The sequence below is a fragment of the Falco cherrug genome, chromosome 8 (assembly GCF_023634085.1).
Source record: "Falco cherrug isolate bFalChe1 chromosome 8, bFalChe1.pri, whole genome shotgun sequence".
NCBI lineage: Eukaryota > Metazoa > Chordata > Aves > Falconiformes > Falconidae > Falco > Falco cherrug.
In genome coordinates this window covers 9,370,877-9,388,031 of record NC_073704.1, presented here as the reverse complement: position 1 = coordinate 9,388,031, position 17,155 = coordinate 9,370,877, and the positions used below count along the sequence as shown (strand labels likewise).

Sequence of the window (17,155 nt, the reverse complement as noted above, 5' to 3'; positions counted from 1 at the left end):
TATCATTACTGTTCATTTAGAAGCACCTACACATTTTACAGAAATACGTATTTTTAGCTAAAACTGCTACATATAACAGACTACTCAGAATAAATAGAGAAGTTTGTGCTGATTGCAATCTGTCCACTAGATTCAACCACAAGGACTAAAGTCAGGAGCATTTATTGAGAATTCCCTTGTCCTTCAGACTGGATTTTTTTTTCAAACTAATCTAAATAACTGGCTAGAAACATGCATAGGTAAAAGATGAATAAGCCTGACAAGCTTCTATAAATTGTTTTCCCACAAGTCAAAAGGAAAAGGGAAAGAGTTCTATTTAACACTGCAATTACGACTTATGTTGAATCTCACTGACACTTTCTCTGACAGTTATTTTACCAAGATAGTTTTCATTTGCTTTTTTGGAAGAACGCTATATTCAGTTTTCACTATAAGCAAGGAAATGTATGTGGAAAAGGGTGGCAACTAATGCAGAAATTCTGGGAAGAGGCTGAGTAGAGACAAGGCATAGGAAGCAACTGAGCAGGATTTGCGAATCAGAGGTTTTGACACTAATATTTGCCTTCTACAAGAGAGAAAGCCAGTAATAAGATTGGAGTATATACAGATGTAGCTATAAATAGGCAAGCAGAAGCTAAGGCAAGGAAATCTCTGCAGTGCAGGTCTTTTTAAAAGCGTGTGGGAAAAGTAACCCAAAGACTAAAAGCAGACCTTGATCCCCTTCTTTCACAGCACCATCTGCACCCCAGGTGTTGGTACTTAAAACTCACTTTGTGCCATGTCAATTCCCGCTTCTGGCATTTGTTACTACAGAGCTGCAATTGCATAGGTCTGCCCTGCCTGAAGGGGCACCATGAATTTTGTTCCAAAGTTTTTGCTGCAATGCTGGGAGAACCACAGCTACAGGTACACAACTAACGGGGCCAGGCTGTCCCACACCTCTTATCATCAGGTACCACCTCTTAAGCCAAAGCCATGATTTACCTGCACTCTTATTAGGAGCAGCTATGCACCACTTCTCAGCTGATGGAGTAACAGGGAAGGAGGAGATCATCAAGGGCCATCTAATGACCAAAACTAATCACCTAAATAATGTGAGCTTTTCAAAGGCCAAACTACCCCAGTAGGCCTCAAGTTTCTGCACAGCTTGCTACCAATACCCCAGCTATTTTTATTTTAGGTTATGGGATTTTTGTTTTTTGGTTTTGTTGGGGGTTTTTTGGTGTGGGGTTTGTTTGTTTGGGTTTTTTTTGGGGGGTGGGGGTGTCTTTTTTTGTTGTTTTGGGTTGGTTGGTTTTTTTGGGGGATCCACCCCAGCCAAGCATTTCAAGATGACCGCTAACACTTTCCCTAGATCAGGGTATTGCAGTCCCCAGAAAAGACTAATATACAGACTGGTATCCCGCTCTTGCCCTTCACCAAATCTGCAATATATAAAAAAATTGGGGCCTGGAGGGGGGAAGATGAGTTTAATCCATGATATACAGAAAGTTCTGCACTCTTAAGTAGTGGCAAGTCAAGAAATTCCTGTTACTCCACAGCATTTCTTAAAAAAAGGTGAGAATATTAAATTAAGCTTTAAATACAACAAAGATAAACTTAATCCCATTTTTTTAACCATCGAGGAACACTGAAAAACACAATAACTTTAATCTTTACTCTTTAGTTGAGAGAAAATATCAAGAGACTGCTCAGTAGCAAGAAATCCAGCAAGCAAAAACTGAAAACTCAAAATTCACCCAAAAAATGCTAAGAATCACTGGTTTTCCAACAGTCAAGTAAATTAACACATCAGAGATCAATTTCATGCATTACGTTCACAACTTAGATGTCCCAGCAAAATGTTATCTTTCAAAGCAATTAAAGAATTCTAACAGCAGCATATTCTTTACGGTTGCAAGGTAACAAACATGCATCAAATCTGAAGAGTTCCTCAGAGGCAGCTAAGACAGTGCTCATCATTAGATATTTTTCTACAGAGGGAAGACACATTTATCTGTAATGAGCGAGATCTGAACTTATCATTTCAAGTTAAGTTTGCAAACATGTACAGCAAGGGTTTGACATTTCAAGAGTACTCCTTTAAAGCAGTAAGCATAGCTAATAATTTGTGTGGGCACTAGGCAGTATCACAGCTTTTCAGAGGAGTTATGTGAACATTGATTTGACAACATTGCTGCAGTTTTATCAAAGGAAATATTGCTGGTGTGGACACCAGTACTGACAGCATCCACAGACTGAAATCCAGGTCTAAGTCAAAATTAGAAAAAGTGGTGTTTTGCTGTTTACAGAAGACAAATATTGTCATCATTTCAGCTGTAAATGGAACCTGCTCCCTGCAACCAGTACCTAGCATTGAGTGGCAGAAAGGGAGGGGAAGCTGTCAGGCCCGTTGTACTGTGTAATGACTGGACAGGTGCTGACAATTGCAGTTATAAGAGACATGTTAAAGTTGTTTGTAGCAAGGAGAACGTGCCTTTTGTCCTCTTAGAGGCTCTTCAGTCAGCACATTGTGAATATTTACTTTAAAAAAGTGGAAAACTACATTTCAAGAAGCTGATCCTTAGCAGACACATTAAAGTCCCTCCTGCAAGCAGGACCATCATCTGACAGTGATCCAAGAGTTAAAGAGGTACAGTTAATGCACTGACTAATTCTAACAAAGATGGTGGAATTACTCACATTTAAAAGCTAATAGATGTTGGAGCTGGTAGGGGCAAGTCCCAGCCATAAAATATCTACATACCTTACATCTTCCCTCCACAAGTAAGCAAACAGAAGACACTACACCTATTAGCACGGAATTGCTAATTCAAACATGCTTCATAAATTTGTGCTTTGACCAATATTGAAATCAGCTTTGTACATTTAGTCCCTTGAGTTTACTTGATCTAGCAATACCAGCATAAAATCACCAGTGCTAAATATGGAGTCATAACCATACCAGATGCTACAAGGAGGGGCCCTCACAGCTTGTCACAGCAGTCTGCAGCAACAGTGGAGTGGAAATGTAACAGGAGATACTACTTGCTCAGAAACAGAGAACAGGACAAACACCAGGTAGAAAAATGCCAACATTAACAATTCACAGGGAAGTGTTTATTTTTAAATCTCATTATCAATGAAGGATTACAACCAGCTTCTGAAGAGGCAGAAACTTCTGCAGAATGTAAAACTATCCGTTTGGAAGAAACAAAGCAAAGGACATTTTAAGCTCGTAACAAAGCTTATGTATAGTGACAACACAGTAATGCAATGAATGGGTTTGCTCTTCCTCTGCTACAGCTTAAGGGAACTCTGGAAACCATAGAAGCCAGAAAGGCATTGGGGCCATCTGTTGGCAGATCTAGAAGACAGCATTGGCTTACACAGAGAAGGGTATTTACACAGCTTTACAAACACATCCCTCCCAATGAAAATTTAGTTCCTGCAGGCACAGATGTAATGAGCCCAGAAAACCACCCTCACTTGGCTTAAGCAAGGTTTTTTATATTGTTTTGGTTTTTTTTTCCCCCAAGTCAACTGTCATGCTTTTAATGCAGACAGATGGTTAAGAAGAACTCATGTCCTGCTTTACAGGGGGTTTATTCCGGTTTACCTTTTACTATTTCCATTAACCACAGATATTTTCCACCTAAAAAAATCACATTCAAATGAAATTAATGAGAATGTATTCTACCAGTTCAAAAGACAGAGATCCAAAGAATTAGGGCAGTACAGGAAGATGAAGTTAAAACCCTGTACCACTTCAACCAAATACTTGTCCCTTTATTTGCAAAGGTAACCAAGTGACTTCAACCTTTACATCAAAACAAATGAACAAAAAACCCCTTTTCAACCCAAATACATTCCTTGTTTAAGTTATAGCAGGGGAGAGGAAAACCAGACTATTACAACTCATAAGTGGTCAAAGAGGGGAAATGTGAATTACAGAGTGCTTATAGCAATGGTGAATGCTCCAACCTCCAACAAACTCTTTCCAGGAACCAGTGAGTTTCTCACCTCAAATTTCTCCAAATTAATTCCCTACCCAGCAGGCTATTTATTAACTAACAAGCATACAAGTAGTTATGCTTAACAAAAAGAAAACATTCACAAAGTTAAGTTTAACCCACCTCAGAAACAAGAGAAGTGACAACCAAGCATTATTGAAAGAGACATGGCAACTTGTTTCTAAGCTTTCAAATTGGCACTTGGGAAGATTGATTGCTGTGACTCACAGCCAGTTTTCATATTCTTAAGTTCTGCATTTGAAACCACTACACTTTTGTATTTGTCTTAAGGTACCTGCTGGATACTACTCAATCAGGAGGACGCTTACCATTCCTGCACCACTTGGCTTTAACATTAGTGTCAAACTGCAACTTCAAAGCAGGCTCAGGTACTACACCCTGCATTTGAGTCATCCTGCTAGTTTCTGTCAGCAGACCTTGTTTCTCTAATGAAGTGGGTATTATATGCACAGCTAGGTCACCTGCCACACAAAATCACAAGGTCTGGACAAAAAGGCCTTGGACCAAGAGATGTATTCGTTCACTGTAAAGCAGCTGGCAGGAACAATGCTGTCCATCCACTGCCTTTTGCTGAGGGGAGGCTGGGAGCATCTGACTACACAGCAGCATAACTCCTCTCTTGTACCTAAAGGCTCAAGGGGAAAGGCAGGAGGGGAGGTGTTCCTCCCATGTACATGTGTGACCCAACACTCAACCATGATACATACCCATCCGGTATCAAAAGCGAGGAACTGAACAGCTGACTAGGTCAGACACCTGAAAAACGATCTAAAAAAATATCTGATGTTTGCCATTGCATGTTCACAAAACCACAAAAATCTTCTTTCACTCTCCTTTTCTAAGGTGTCATTAACTGTTAACAGAGCAATAAAGAGGAAGAACGGTCTCACAGGCTTGAAAGGAATTATCTATTATTAGTGTTAAGTATAATGAATATGAGGAGTCCAGCACAGCAGGCTAGCCACGGGTGAAGCCTTTACAAAGGCTCTCCTGGTCAGCTGTCAAAGCTAAAGGGTCCCTGAGCAGGAGGCAGGCAAACCTGGTCCAAATGCTCCTTCTCTCTTTCTCCCGAACAAGTAGATGCTCTGCATAGATGTCATTTCTTCTTTCCTCAGAATGGGAAAAACTCTCCAATTGCTTCCAACACAAAACATAGAAAAATCAAAACCTTCTCCCAGCTGCCTCCCATGCACTCCTTTGTAACAGCATGGCTGTTGCCATGGTCCTCCACTGTCCTGTTGCATTGCAGTTTGCACTAGAAAACTTCCTAGAATCCACAGCAGCAGCGATTCCGCCCTGTCAACTCCCACATCATCTCCCTTGGCAATGCAGAATAAACACAGGCAGAACCAAGACCTGAAGTATTGTACCAAGAAACCATGATTCTTTCCTCTCCACGGTAGATTTAAGACTCTGTATTAACTAGTTAATTCCTAAGTGGAAGGCCTGTTGATTGGGCAATTTCCCACCAGTTTAGAATATTAGGAGTGCAATAGGTCACATTTTGTATTTTAACTAATTGGAAGTTTTACCTCCAATGACTACAGAGGAAGATAAACACGACTGCTGTTTGCTATGGGAAGAGCCACATTTATTTTAATTTATTAGTTTAACTCAGCATTAAGTTCATCCACACTAGAACCCTTCTCGAGGACTGTTTTGATTTCAGCAAGTTAATAACTACTAGTAGTAAATGAAGACAATCCCTCAGAATCATTTGAAACAGCACAATACACTTAATTTTAATGCCTGATAATGTTGTTTATTATCTCTTTAAATAAGAAAAAAGGGAGAACCCAATTAGCTTTAATTAAATTCAGGGTATTAGATCCTAAGAACTAATGAAAAGAATACAGATTTATTTTTTATAATTAATGAAGTCCCAGAGAATTAGACTTTGTTTCACTTTGGGGGGAGGGTGGCAGCTACAAGTCTGTTTCCCATTACACACATGGAAAAACATTACTGGCTGTGGAAAGAACAAGAGAAAAATCACCTGTAAAACAAAACTGGAAGAAAAACACTTCTTCCAGCAACCAAAAAAATGACAGGGCTATTTGGAAAAAAGCCACAGTGAGAATATACATACAGCATAAAGCCTAGTACTTTCAAGACCAGTTTCTTTGAGAAAAAGCATTTATCAGTTCCATAGCAGGGTTCCCACAAGAGCTATGTAGAAACATACTGGTTGCATGAGATACTTGCATGCAAAAAAAAAGTTTTCTTGCAATTGCCACACCCCCCTAGCAAATTCATGACAATTAATCACTACTACTTCTTGTTCACTGCAAGTAAAATGTTACCAAACCCCATGACCAATAAATAGTTCTGTAGAAAACCCAAGTCCTCACATCATGCTGGCTTGAGCAACTTAGTCTTAATCCACTTTGACATGGACTAGTAACTGTGCCTACACTTCCTGACTACCAGGCATGCAGCAACTTCTTAGGAATATCATAATGTACCCACGATTAAGCTATGTAAGAAAGAAGAACACAAATGAAAGGAGATCATCTGTGTAACCTCCTTCTACAGAAGAGGAGCTGAGCTTGAGACAGTAAAACAACTTTCTCAGTTGCGCTGGAAATCCAGTAGCTGGAAACAAAGATATGTGCAAGTAAGCTACAACTGAAAGACCACTCTCCTTGCCTTATTTTAGTTACATTTAACAGAGAGCAATAACTTCGGGATCACCCTGAAGCCCTACCTAGTTCAACAAGCCTTTACTAACAAGTACCTCAATGCAAATGGAATCGATGGATTAAAATATAGCAGAACTAATGAGGAACAGAAGCAACTTCCCATTTTAGCTCAATAATTATAAACATTAAAAGATGACACCAAAATGAAAAAAGCATTCATGTGTATGCCCACCCCACCGCCTACACTACAGCTGGATGCCAGCTTTTCAGCCCACTGAAATAGTCCCATCCCTTTCCCAGAGAGGGCTGTACCAACGCCAACAAGCAGTGCCAGCTACACCACTAAACTTGGTTAATCAAAGCTCCTTTTTGTCTATAGCATGACCTGTTTAATTTTTACTCATTTATCTTCAAAATACTTTGCAATGAAAACCCACCTTACTAATGTATTACTGTTTATTCCAAGTCTCACAATAAGCTGCAGAGATGCTCTGTTTTCTTAAAATAATTGTGTTCCAAAGAAGTATCAGACACATTGCTGGAAACAATACCTTTGCAAAAACTTCAAGGTAGATCAGGTTTTTTTAGAACCAATCACTCACAACAGTATTCCTTATAAAATCCCAGAAAATCATGGAAGGATAATTTGTAAACAGTGCTTTAATAAAGAGGAATATACAGGACTTATGATGAAGTAACAAGACACCTATCCTTTAAAGCTCTTGAGTCCTATGAGGACAATGTTCTATCTTCTCCTCCCCAATTCCATATTAATGGCATCAAGTATGAGTTTTGAACTCAGCTCAGCTGCCACTTTCATTTAAAAAGGTCTCATGCAGCAGGAGTGGCTTATTAGAATGCCTTTGAAAGAGGACACAGTTATTTATCAAGAACAGCCTTTGTCTCAACAAATAGAAGTGCTGTATAAATGTCAGTATGCTTACAGGTAAATCAATTCTTCCAGAATAGGCAGTTTATTAACCACGCAGTATTCTGTATTATGATTCAGCACAAAGTACATTTAAATCGCCAGACTACAAACTCTTTGAAATGACCTTTCAGAAGACAGCTGCCATATTAGTGCATCCGATTAGTTTGACAGTAAGCATTCAACTTTCCCTGCCTGCAGCTTTTACGTAGTTGCAAAGAGCAAAGTCATGAAGTTCTACCACAGCAGGAACTGGCTAAGATAGTAACTTCACAGCAAAATAAGTGACAGCTGTCATTCCAAGAATAACATTGATCCTACATAAAAGTGAAGTCCATCCCAACTCTGTCTAACTCTCACTGTTTCTGAGAACAGCCTGATCAGAGCATAGCGCTCAGCATGGGAATCACACGGTGCAGCATGTCGTTCCTCTTGAGCCAACACTTGCATCAGGTAGAGGATCTCAAAAACTATAGAAACAGTTAACTTCAATTAAAGTTACATAGAGTTATCTTTACATAGATAGTTCAGATCTTTCCCTGGCTGAGTTACCAGGTAAAGTTAAATTGATCAGGATCACCTGAGGTCTGAAATACTTAGCTAAACTCTTTGACAACAAATCACAGAGACAGCTTTCTGGCACACAAAGCCAAAACATTTGAATGTTTATCACTTTCTAGAACTCATAGGTATGACTGACACCGCAGTACACTGAGTTTCTCAAGTATAATCATTTTGATCATTCCAATAGTAATTTCTTACAAAATTAAGAGAATTGGGTTGGAAACTCCCCAATAAACCTACAAGAAGAAAAGACCACAAAGTGAGATTTCCTCCCTTCCTACCTCCACCTCCCAAACAGGATGTACTGAAGTCATTGGTTTCCAGGGTACTTTTAATGTAACTTCTCTTTTTAAGCCTCTAGTTAAGTTGAATTAGAAGATGATGGTCCTACCTTGATGGAAGCAACATGCAGCAAAGTCTCTCCTCTGTAATTTCTTTTGGCAATTGTGTTACCACCAGGGGACTTCAACACAGAAGGGCTGGGTGGTATTCCTAATCGATTACAAGTCTTAGAAGTAGATGGGGTAGAGGGAGACTTTGGAAGTGAAGGACTATTTATTGCTTTAAAGACTGCAGAGCTTCTTGTCTTCATTACGGTGTCAGTGGGTTTCGATACAGAGTAAGAAATCTGAACTGGTGCCTTGCATTCAGTTGCTGGGGAGACAGAGCAGTCCTGAGGTAACTCCTCTAAGCAATCTGCCTGCCTGTCTGACTTCCCAATAATGCTCATCTCTGTTCTCTGTCTTTTAGACCGAGAAGTAATCCGAAGCCTGGATTGCTCCCTTCCACGTTTTAAAGGCATAGTTTCATTTTCTATTGACAGTGATGTCTCTGTAGCATATTTTTTTTCCTTGTCTGCTACTGCAGAGCACATGACCTCACTGTTATCTTTCTTCTCTAAGGATTTTAGCTGTGGCGACATTTCCACATTTTCTGTATTTTTGCTGGAGTCAGCTTCCTTTACAGACTCCTGCTGAAGTGTCTCTCCAGAGCTATTTGGTTCTGGAGTACATGAGACAATTGGCTGACTGCAGATGGTTACACATCTTCCCTTGGGAGTCTTCTCAACTCCTTTCTGCTCAGCCTTCTCTAAGCTCCACGCTTTGTTTATGTCTGCTAGACGTTTCTTTTTCATCTTCTTACTCTGTCTCTGCACTGGCTTTTTTGTTGGCTTGGAGGGCTTTTCAGGAGAAGAGGAAGGACAGAAATCATAAGCCGAGGATGTGTCTTGACTAAGGATGCTACTTGTAGTCTGAGGCTGACTCTTGTTCAGGACACATCGGATCTTCCTACTTCTTGGGCTGAACCACATTTTTATCTGTTCCTTCTTACTCTTTTTTTCAACGTCTGGGTCACTTTGTGTAGACGCATCTTTTGTTGAATCTAAGTGCATAAGGGAAGAGCAAAAATATAGAGTACTCTTCAGCAGAATAACACAAAAAAAATTAATCAGAATAACAACTGTAATAACTGATCAAGTGTTACCTAAATACAACCCATTTGTGCCTTCATTTCTTCTGAAAACACACATGTAATGGCTTGAGAACAACTGGCACGGTCACATGCCAGTCGAGTTCAGGGATCTCGGTGCAACTAAAGCTACCTACTAGGCAAGTGAGCATCCTGGTAGAGAAATTTCCTCAACAGTTGAGGCTCACAGCGTAAACCATGCACAGATTTCTGACCAGGTTAGAGAAAGGAGAGAAGCTGGTACTCCCACTGAGTTTTCCTTGGAAATAGGTTAAACGAAGTCTGCGCATACACAAAAGAGCAAAGAAACAATTTTCTAAAAAGGTATTACAGTTCATCTGAAGATGAGCAGGAAGAATAATCACAAGCAAGCAAAAATAACATCCTTATAACAATGTTGAACACTCCTGAGAAACTTTGATTCCACAGATATAGCAGAGGAATCTGAGGAATACATAGAAAATGTGTAAGTAATTGTGTCCTGTCATTTGATCCTTTACCCGCTGGGGTAAAGTAATTCCAAGGAATCTAAACATTTTGATGCTCTCAAGCATTCCTTTAAAATTACGCAGTGGAGCAATTTTGTAAGTCACATCGTACAGCACATTACAAATCAATAACCAAGATGACAGAGGAATATCCTGTACTCCCAATGCATGAAATAACAGTTGAGAATGAGGGCTATAAATGGTGTCCTCCGTGGCTTAAGAATAAATTAAGGAGCATAAAGTGACCTCTAAGTTACACACCAATTTAATTTGGCAACAACTCTTAAAATGCAAAGGAATAACAGATTTTTTTTGTATTATTATTATCTTTTCTTTTTTTTTTTTTCTTTTACAGATTCTCTTGAAAACCTAAGTTATTTTAGGTTACTTGGATAAGTCCTCCAAAGTGAACATACAGCTCATTTTTTCTGTTGCCTCCAACCTCAGGGACTACCATTTGCAAAAGTCTTTGTGATTTATAGTAATCAATCACAAAATTTTGCCTAGTAAGATGAGTATTATGATTATTATTTTTAAACAGAACTAAGATACAAGATCAGTAGTTTTTTAAAAAAACATTCTTGAAATACTATACAGTCTTGGTTATGAAAAGACACAGACAGTGCAACAATGTATTGCTTTCACCTTTACTTCGGTGCTTTAACTTTCTATAGATAGTTTTCTCCATACTTTCTATTTTTGGTGTTAGTTAACTATAGCCTGTTTCCCACAGCAAGCTGTGATAAACTCAACAGATAGCACACAAACTAGTCCCAGTCTCTTAACCACAAAAAAACAACCCACCACCCTGAAACTTCACTTAAAACAGAACTGTATAGCTAGTAATTCAACACCAAAATAGACAATTAGGTTTCTTTTAAAGCAATATCTCAAGGTTAAATGTTTTTCTTAATCTTGATTTAAATTACCCTATTTAGCCCTTGAATTAAAATATGCTAGACGTTACGATATTTAGCTAGAGAAGTATGTAAGGCATTAGACCAAAACTGTCTTTAAGAATACAGCCTGAGGTTAGTTAATCAATCATTTAGGTAGCCCAAGATAATAATCAAGTACAGAAATGCAGCTATTTGCTTTTCCTGTAGGGCTGGGCTTGGTGCTAACAGGAAAAAACCCACTGAGGTTGAGACTGAAATCTTGTAACTAGCTAGCCTTCAGAAAGATATCATATCCAATTTCATTCTAACAATAAGGTCTAAAAAAGGAGCTTGATTGCAAACAGATGCAAAATAAAACAGTTACTATTTGTCTTGCCTTCACTATTTACACAACTAGCAGATTTCTTTCTAAAATATTTACCTTGCTAGAACTATCAGTCATCTCCAAGTAAAGAGCAAGAATAAAATTAGCTTGCAAAAGTAATTTGTGTGACAACTTTGTGATGGCCAGAATTCTTTTTGATGTGTACAGCACAATAAGACTTCAAAGTCCAAGCAACAAATTAAATCAAATACACTGTCCTTCAGAACTATGATCTAAAGCAGCATAACGCAATTAAGTATTTACATGGGAAGCTATGGATGTACCACTTCTGGCAGCAAGAAAGCTTGTGAAAAGTCAACCACAAGGGTTTTAAAACCGATCTGTACATTACTGGTTGCTCACCAGTGACTTACTAGTCAGATAATTGAAAACCTGCTAAAAATACACCAAATAGTTTTCCAGGATTATTTTTCCTCATATACAACTACTTCAGGTGTAAAAAGAGGATGTTGCATAGAACAGGGAGGTACTTGTGGAACATGATTACAAGGCCATGCATACAGTGAAAGAGATCTGTCACAGGGAGGCCAGCTGTGCACACCCAGGACACATCCATAGCCTACTGGAGAAGAAACTGCAATGTCTGCCAGGGCGAGTGCTGTGTCTCAGATATTCTTCAATAACTTCATCCTTTGGAATGCTCTGTAGCCAATATCAGCTTTACCTGATCAGTTCTGCATAGCATCTGCAAAAAATGTTACTCTTAGACTCTGCTGCCCCTTTCCACCATTTTCAAAGTGTACGAGGTAGGGAGCAGAAGTAATAAGGACAAATGGCCAATCTACCCTCCCTGACAACCTAGTTTTTTGCTGGACCCAGAGCTATGAGCGGGAGAAGACACACAATGCTAAGAAGCTGAAAGGAAGTTCTTATGGTCTAATGTGTAAACGTTAATTTATATTAAGAGGGTATTATCTGACAGCTAAGTGCATTTGCTTAAACTACCTTCAGAGAAAATTGCTTATCGAAAAATCGATCCAAAGGAATTCTTTGCTGTCTCCAAGTTGGAAGCCAGAGCCTGAAAAAAATACTACGTATGATTGAGATTTAATTGTCTTTTTAATACATAAGACTTTCTCCCGAAGTCTTTGGAGATGCATTGAGACAAGGTAAATCAGTAAAGCATGCCATAGTAATTCTAAGTTTTAAGCACTTGCAATAGTGTAAAGAGTATCCACAACAGTATTAGAATCAGCTGATAAGGCAGTAAATCTACTCTCCATTACCTATTAAATGTAACATTCATATACATAATGTATTGACTGATTTCTTTGTAAATTAGACTTATTTGCACACAAGTACAAGTTTCTGAATGCTAACATTTAACGGAGCTGAATTTCTTAAGTGTTAAAAGGGTTGAGAGTAGACAAAAATATTAGTAGATACACAGTGCCTTGCAACTGGAGCACTACATCTCCGAGTTCTGCTGTAGTGCAATAACAGGCTAGAGCAGCAAAAAAAAGGAGCAATTAGAAAATGTGGTTTAGCTATCATTAATCTGCATCAAAGGAATATAATGATGCACATTGTGTGCCTTTCAAATTATTCTCTATTATGGGTTTCAGAACAGAAGTTGAGAAATCTCTTTGACAAACTAGTCCCTTATTAAAAATCAAAGGGAAGTGCTTTGGTACCATCTGTGCAACATTAGTGCCTTCACTGAAGAATGATTATTTTGCAAGTTAAGTATTCAGCGGGGTATGGGGGGTGGGGGGGGGGGTGGAGGGGAGAAATTCCAGCTATTCAAAACTCATCTTTAGCTATTATGAAAAATGTCATAGCATCCATGAAATGCAATGTAATCTGTTACAACAGGAGTTCAACATCTTTCCCTCCACATCAGTAAATGTGAGACTAAGTTATGACACTATAAAGGCTAATCAAAAGTCAATCTCTCCTGCAGCCTACCAGCACCAACGTGATCTTAGGAAGATTTGTCCAAAAAGGTCTAGCTCCATATGAGAAGGGAGGAGGAAGGCTTCGTTTGACTGTGTTAGAGTAAAGCAGATCATGTTACAAACAATAAAGTAAAATCATCTATAAATGGTTGCCATGAAAATTTATGACAATCTCTTCTTTTTAAAAGAACATAACAGAAAAATCTGCTGAAGTATTTAGAAATTCACTTTCAAAATGATTACTGTAAATCAACCTTTTTCAACTCTAGTACCCTACTCGTGATTCAACAAGTTCTTACTAATTACCCACCTATGAAGCCTATCATCCCACCAACTCCAATTCTCAAGATGTCTTGAACTCCGCAACATTAGAGCTACTGATTTTGAGGTGCAGACATCCCACCTATGAAGCCTGCTAGCCAGATAGCTTCCCCTTACCCTCGTAAAGATACGATGCCTGGCAGTGAAAAGGTCAGACAGCTCTCCTCACCTTGCCACAGACTAAAGATATAACAGCTCGAACAAGTGAATTCATTTTGAGACTTAGCATTTGCTACCTACAGTTTGCATTTTCTAGCCAGTTTCAGGTTCATAATTTGCCAATTCCCCTTCAGTTGCTCCAGTACTATTCTGTAGTGTCATTTGCTGCGATTCCCTTTAAGTTAAAAAAGGAAGCATTAGCTGTTCTGTGTAGTCTTTCCTGAATTACTTGCTGCTGCTTCTTAGAACGCACATGCTGTTTGGCAAAAAGCTGTTCTCAACCCAATGGAGTACAAAGTGAGATCCCTCTCATATCTACTGTGGAACATCAGGGTACAGGGATTTTTACGCTTGAAACATTCAACACATGAGTTTAACCATATCTTTTTCAGCCGCAGTAGTTCTGTGGGTTTTTTCAAGACAAGACACACAACTTACTGCATTCACTAGGTTTGTCGTAGATTAAAAAATGCATAGTATGATGCTTTTGCATTTTCAGTGTCAACAAGGACCTCAAACAGGCCACAACCGTCTCAAAACAAAGCATACAAAACAAATACGTAAAAGAGATATATAAAAAAATATACGGCAATATTCCTTTTTTCAACTGCCTCTCATCCTTTCCTCCACAGAAAGATTGATTTTTCTGTCCATTTCCTTTACCGGAACATAAAATACAATTTCTGACCTTCTAACAAAAAAGAAAATATTGTTGACAGGAACACGTCAGAAGTACAGTGCCATAAGAATGTGGAAGCAGCCCCTTAACAAGAGAGGCCATGATTCTCTAAATCCAAACATATTTCGTTTTCTATAAAGTTCAAGACATATCTATGGGACATGACAATTTTCCAGAGACCGAAACATCCTAAAGGTTCTGCTCTCAAGATTCATAGAGCTACAGCATTCTGTAATTTGCCATAGCACAACACGTAATTGGCTGTTATTAAAGCATGCTCACTTATGTATCCAAATCATTCCTGACCGTGAACTACTACCAACTCAGGAGGTTCTTCCCTTAACCTCAGTATGAAGCATCCAAAAGGCCATTAATCCTTAGTACGCTGCAAAGACTTCACAGCGATGGAAAGTAAATCTCCAGCATCAGTTCATAAGTTTAGCTCCAAATAAAACACTCTTGTAAACTTCAGTTTTGTGTCTGCCTTTAAGTCAGAACAAGGAACAATAAGAATCCCATCTTGTTCTGCTGTTTAGCCACCCCACGCAAACTTTATTTTAGAAGAATTATGGGATTAAATATATTATTCAACTTCTAGTACAGTTAATCATCAGACCAATTTTTAAGAGTTAATCCATCTGCAAGAGTTCTCCAAAACATCTAAGCCGCATCAATGATACTACCATGTTGTATTTTAAATGGTTTGTTTATAGCATCACAAATACCTCCTCTCAGATTCTCTTGCAACTATGTTTTAGAAACCTTCACCACTTAAAACGTTACCTTCAAATCCTATTTAAGCTATCATCTGTATTTTCTATGCTTCAGAAGATTTAACCACCATGGAATTTTATATCTATATAAAATGTATTCCATTACAGTTGGACATAGGCTTCCAGCCTCCTCACTTAAATGCATTTTGATGTCAATAAAAAGCTACCCCCAAAACATGAAGGTGCTGATGGGATTAAACTTCTAAAAAGAAATCTTTAATTTAGATAAACATATTAGGAAGCAACAACGAAGGAAGAATTACCTTTTCTGTATCTGACAGCTAAATGAATGTTTTCTAAAACTTAGCAATACATAAAATGCTCTTCTCTGAGCTTGCAGAACAGACATACATTCACCTACGCTTATTTCACTTCATTTTTTTCTACTTTGACAATCAGCCTAAAATTTGATAGAGAGATGAATTCCCAGTATACAATCTCTGCAATCTTCTAGCACAGTCAGCAATGACAAAATTCCATTGTAGCAGACTAGCTGATTGTTAGGGACCAGAAAATAAATGAGTTAAGACTTGCCTCCTTCCCCTTTTAGGAAAGGGACACAATTTTTTTCCAGAAACCCTAAACTAAAAATTACATGGACTGCATGCATGCCTTGGTGCACAAACACACAAGAGCCAAAAGAATATATGCATTAATCTTTTAACAGGGCCCCCCTAAAGAAGTGTACACTGCAGAACATTACACATTTGTGCTCCCCTAAGAGCACAAGATATGACAACTTGTGCCCCTGGTTTGTGCAACTGCTACATGACTTGGGAATCTCACTTTTGTCTAATTTTGGAAGACAGATTCTAATGAATTATGGACTAACCTGCTCATGCAGATTTTTTAGTAAAACAGATTCAAAGAATGAGCAATCCATACAGACAGTTCTCTTCAAATCAAATTTTCCAAACATGATTCAGAAAAACCTTTCAGAATCTTAAACAGGGCTGCACTACTCGTTCGCTATAAAGCCTGTGAAATGAAACCGAGCGGTCTGGCCTCAACACTGTCAGAGACCCAGGTTTGCTCTTACCTGAGGTGTCCACACCCAGCAGATGCTGCAGTTTGCTGCAAAGCTGAATCATGTTATCTAGTTGCCGGTGTATCTGTACATCTTGCACCCAGGCTGGCATGTGGCACACTGGGCATTCTGTGCCAACACAGTCACCCAGGCAAGATCTGGAAGTCAAACGTAAAAATCCATTACCCAGCATGTTATCTACTGTACTCATTATCAACCTTTTCACAGCCAAATGCTCAGCAGGAATCTCTTATTTTAGCATTGACAAACCACTACTGTAAAGCCCATGCGAGTTAAGTGACAAATGCAGGAGAGGGTATATTTATCATGAAAAGTGACAAGCCATAATTAAGAAAGCTAAGTCCAGAGCCTTGTCAGAACACTGTCATGAAAGACATGTTATCTTGTGACTCCCATAAAAATCACAAGCTGATCCAAATTTTCAAGGTATGCTAAAGCACTGCTGCTGTTTGTCACCAGTTAACAATTAGGATCGAACAGTTAAAACTACACATTCTTTTACATCTCAGCTATAGGTAGGGCTATTCTTCTGCAGTCTTAAGTTTTTAAAGAAGTTACAGACAGCCCATCGTAAACTATCATTTCCATTTTTTCCTACTTAACGTTTTCTTGACATCGTGAAGTTTCACATCTGAAGACTTTTCCATAAGAAGTCTCTTGAGGATCTGCAGGTGTTCAGAGTATTCCATCACTTCTCACTTTCAGAGGATTTATATCAGGAGATGATCAAGATGGGGTGGGGGGACAGATTTACTCAGTAAATGTCATTTAACCCTTGTAGCTTCTTAGTAATACTACTCTCCCCATGAGAGCCTAAAATCTTTTATTCATTTGATTAGTCCAGTGATTTCATTAGCCTTATGATTTGCCATCTGAAGTGCAACATTC

At 38.7% G+C, this 17,155-nt stretch overlaps 1 protein-coding gene across 2 annotated transcripts in view; it reads right to left on the bottom strand.

The window, feature by feature from the left end:
- The window catches only part of BARD1 (BRCA1 associated RING domain 1), a 44,729-nt gene that overhangs the window by 24,360 nt on the left and 3,214 nt on the right, over positions 1–17,155 (bottom strand). For both annotated transcript variants that reach the window (XM_055718673.1, XM_055718674.1), the window contains 2 exons: positions 16,259–16,404; positions 8,539–9,530 (listed from right to left, as the gene is read on the bottom strand). In XM_055718673.1, coding sequence (XP_055574648.1) covers positions 8,539–9,530; positions 16,259–16,404 — 1,138 coding nt within the window. The remainder of the gene's footprint in view (positions 1–8,538; positions 9,531–16,258; positions 16,405–17,155) is intronic.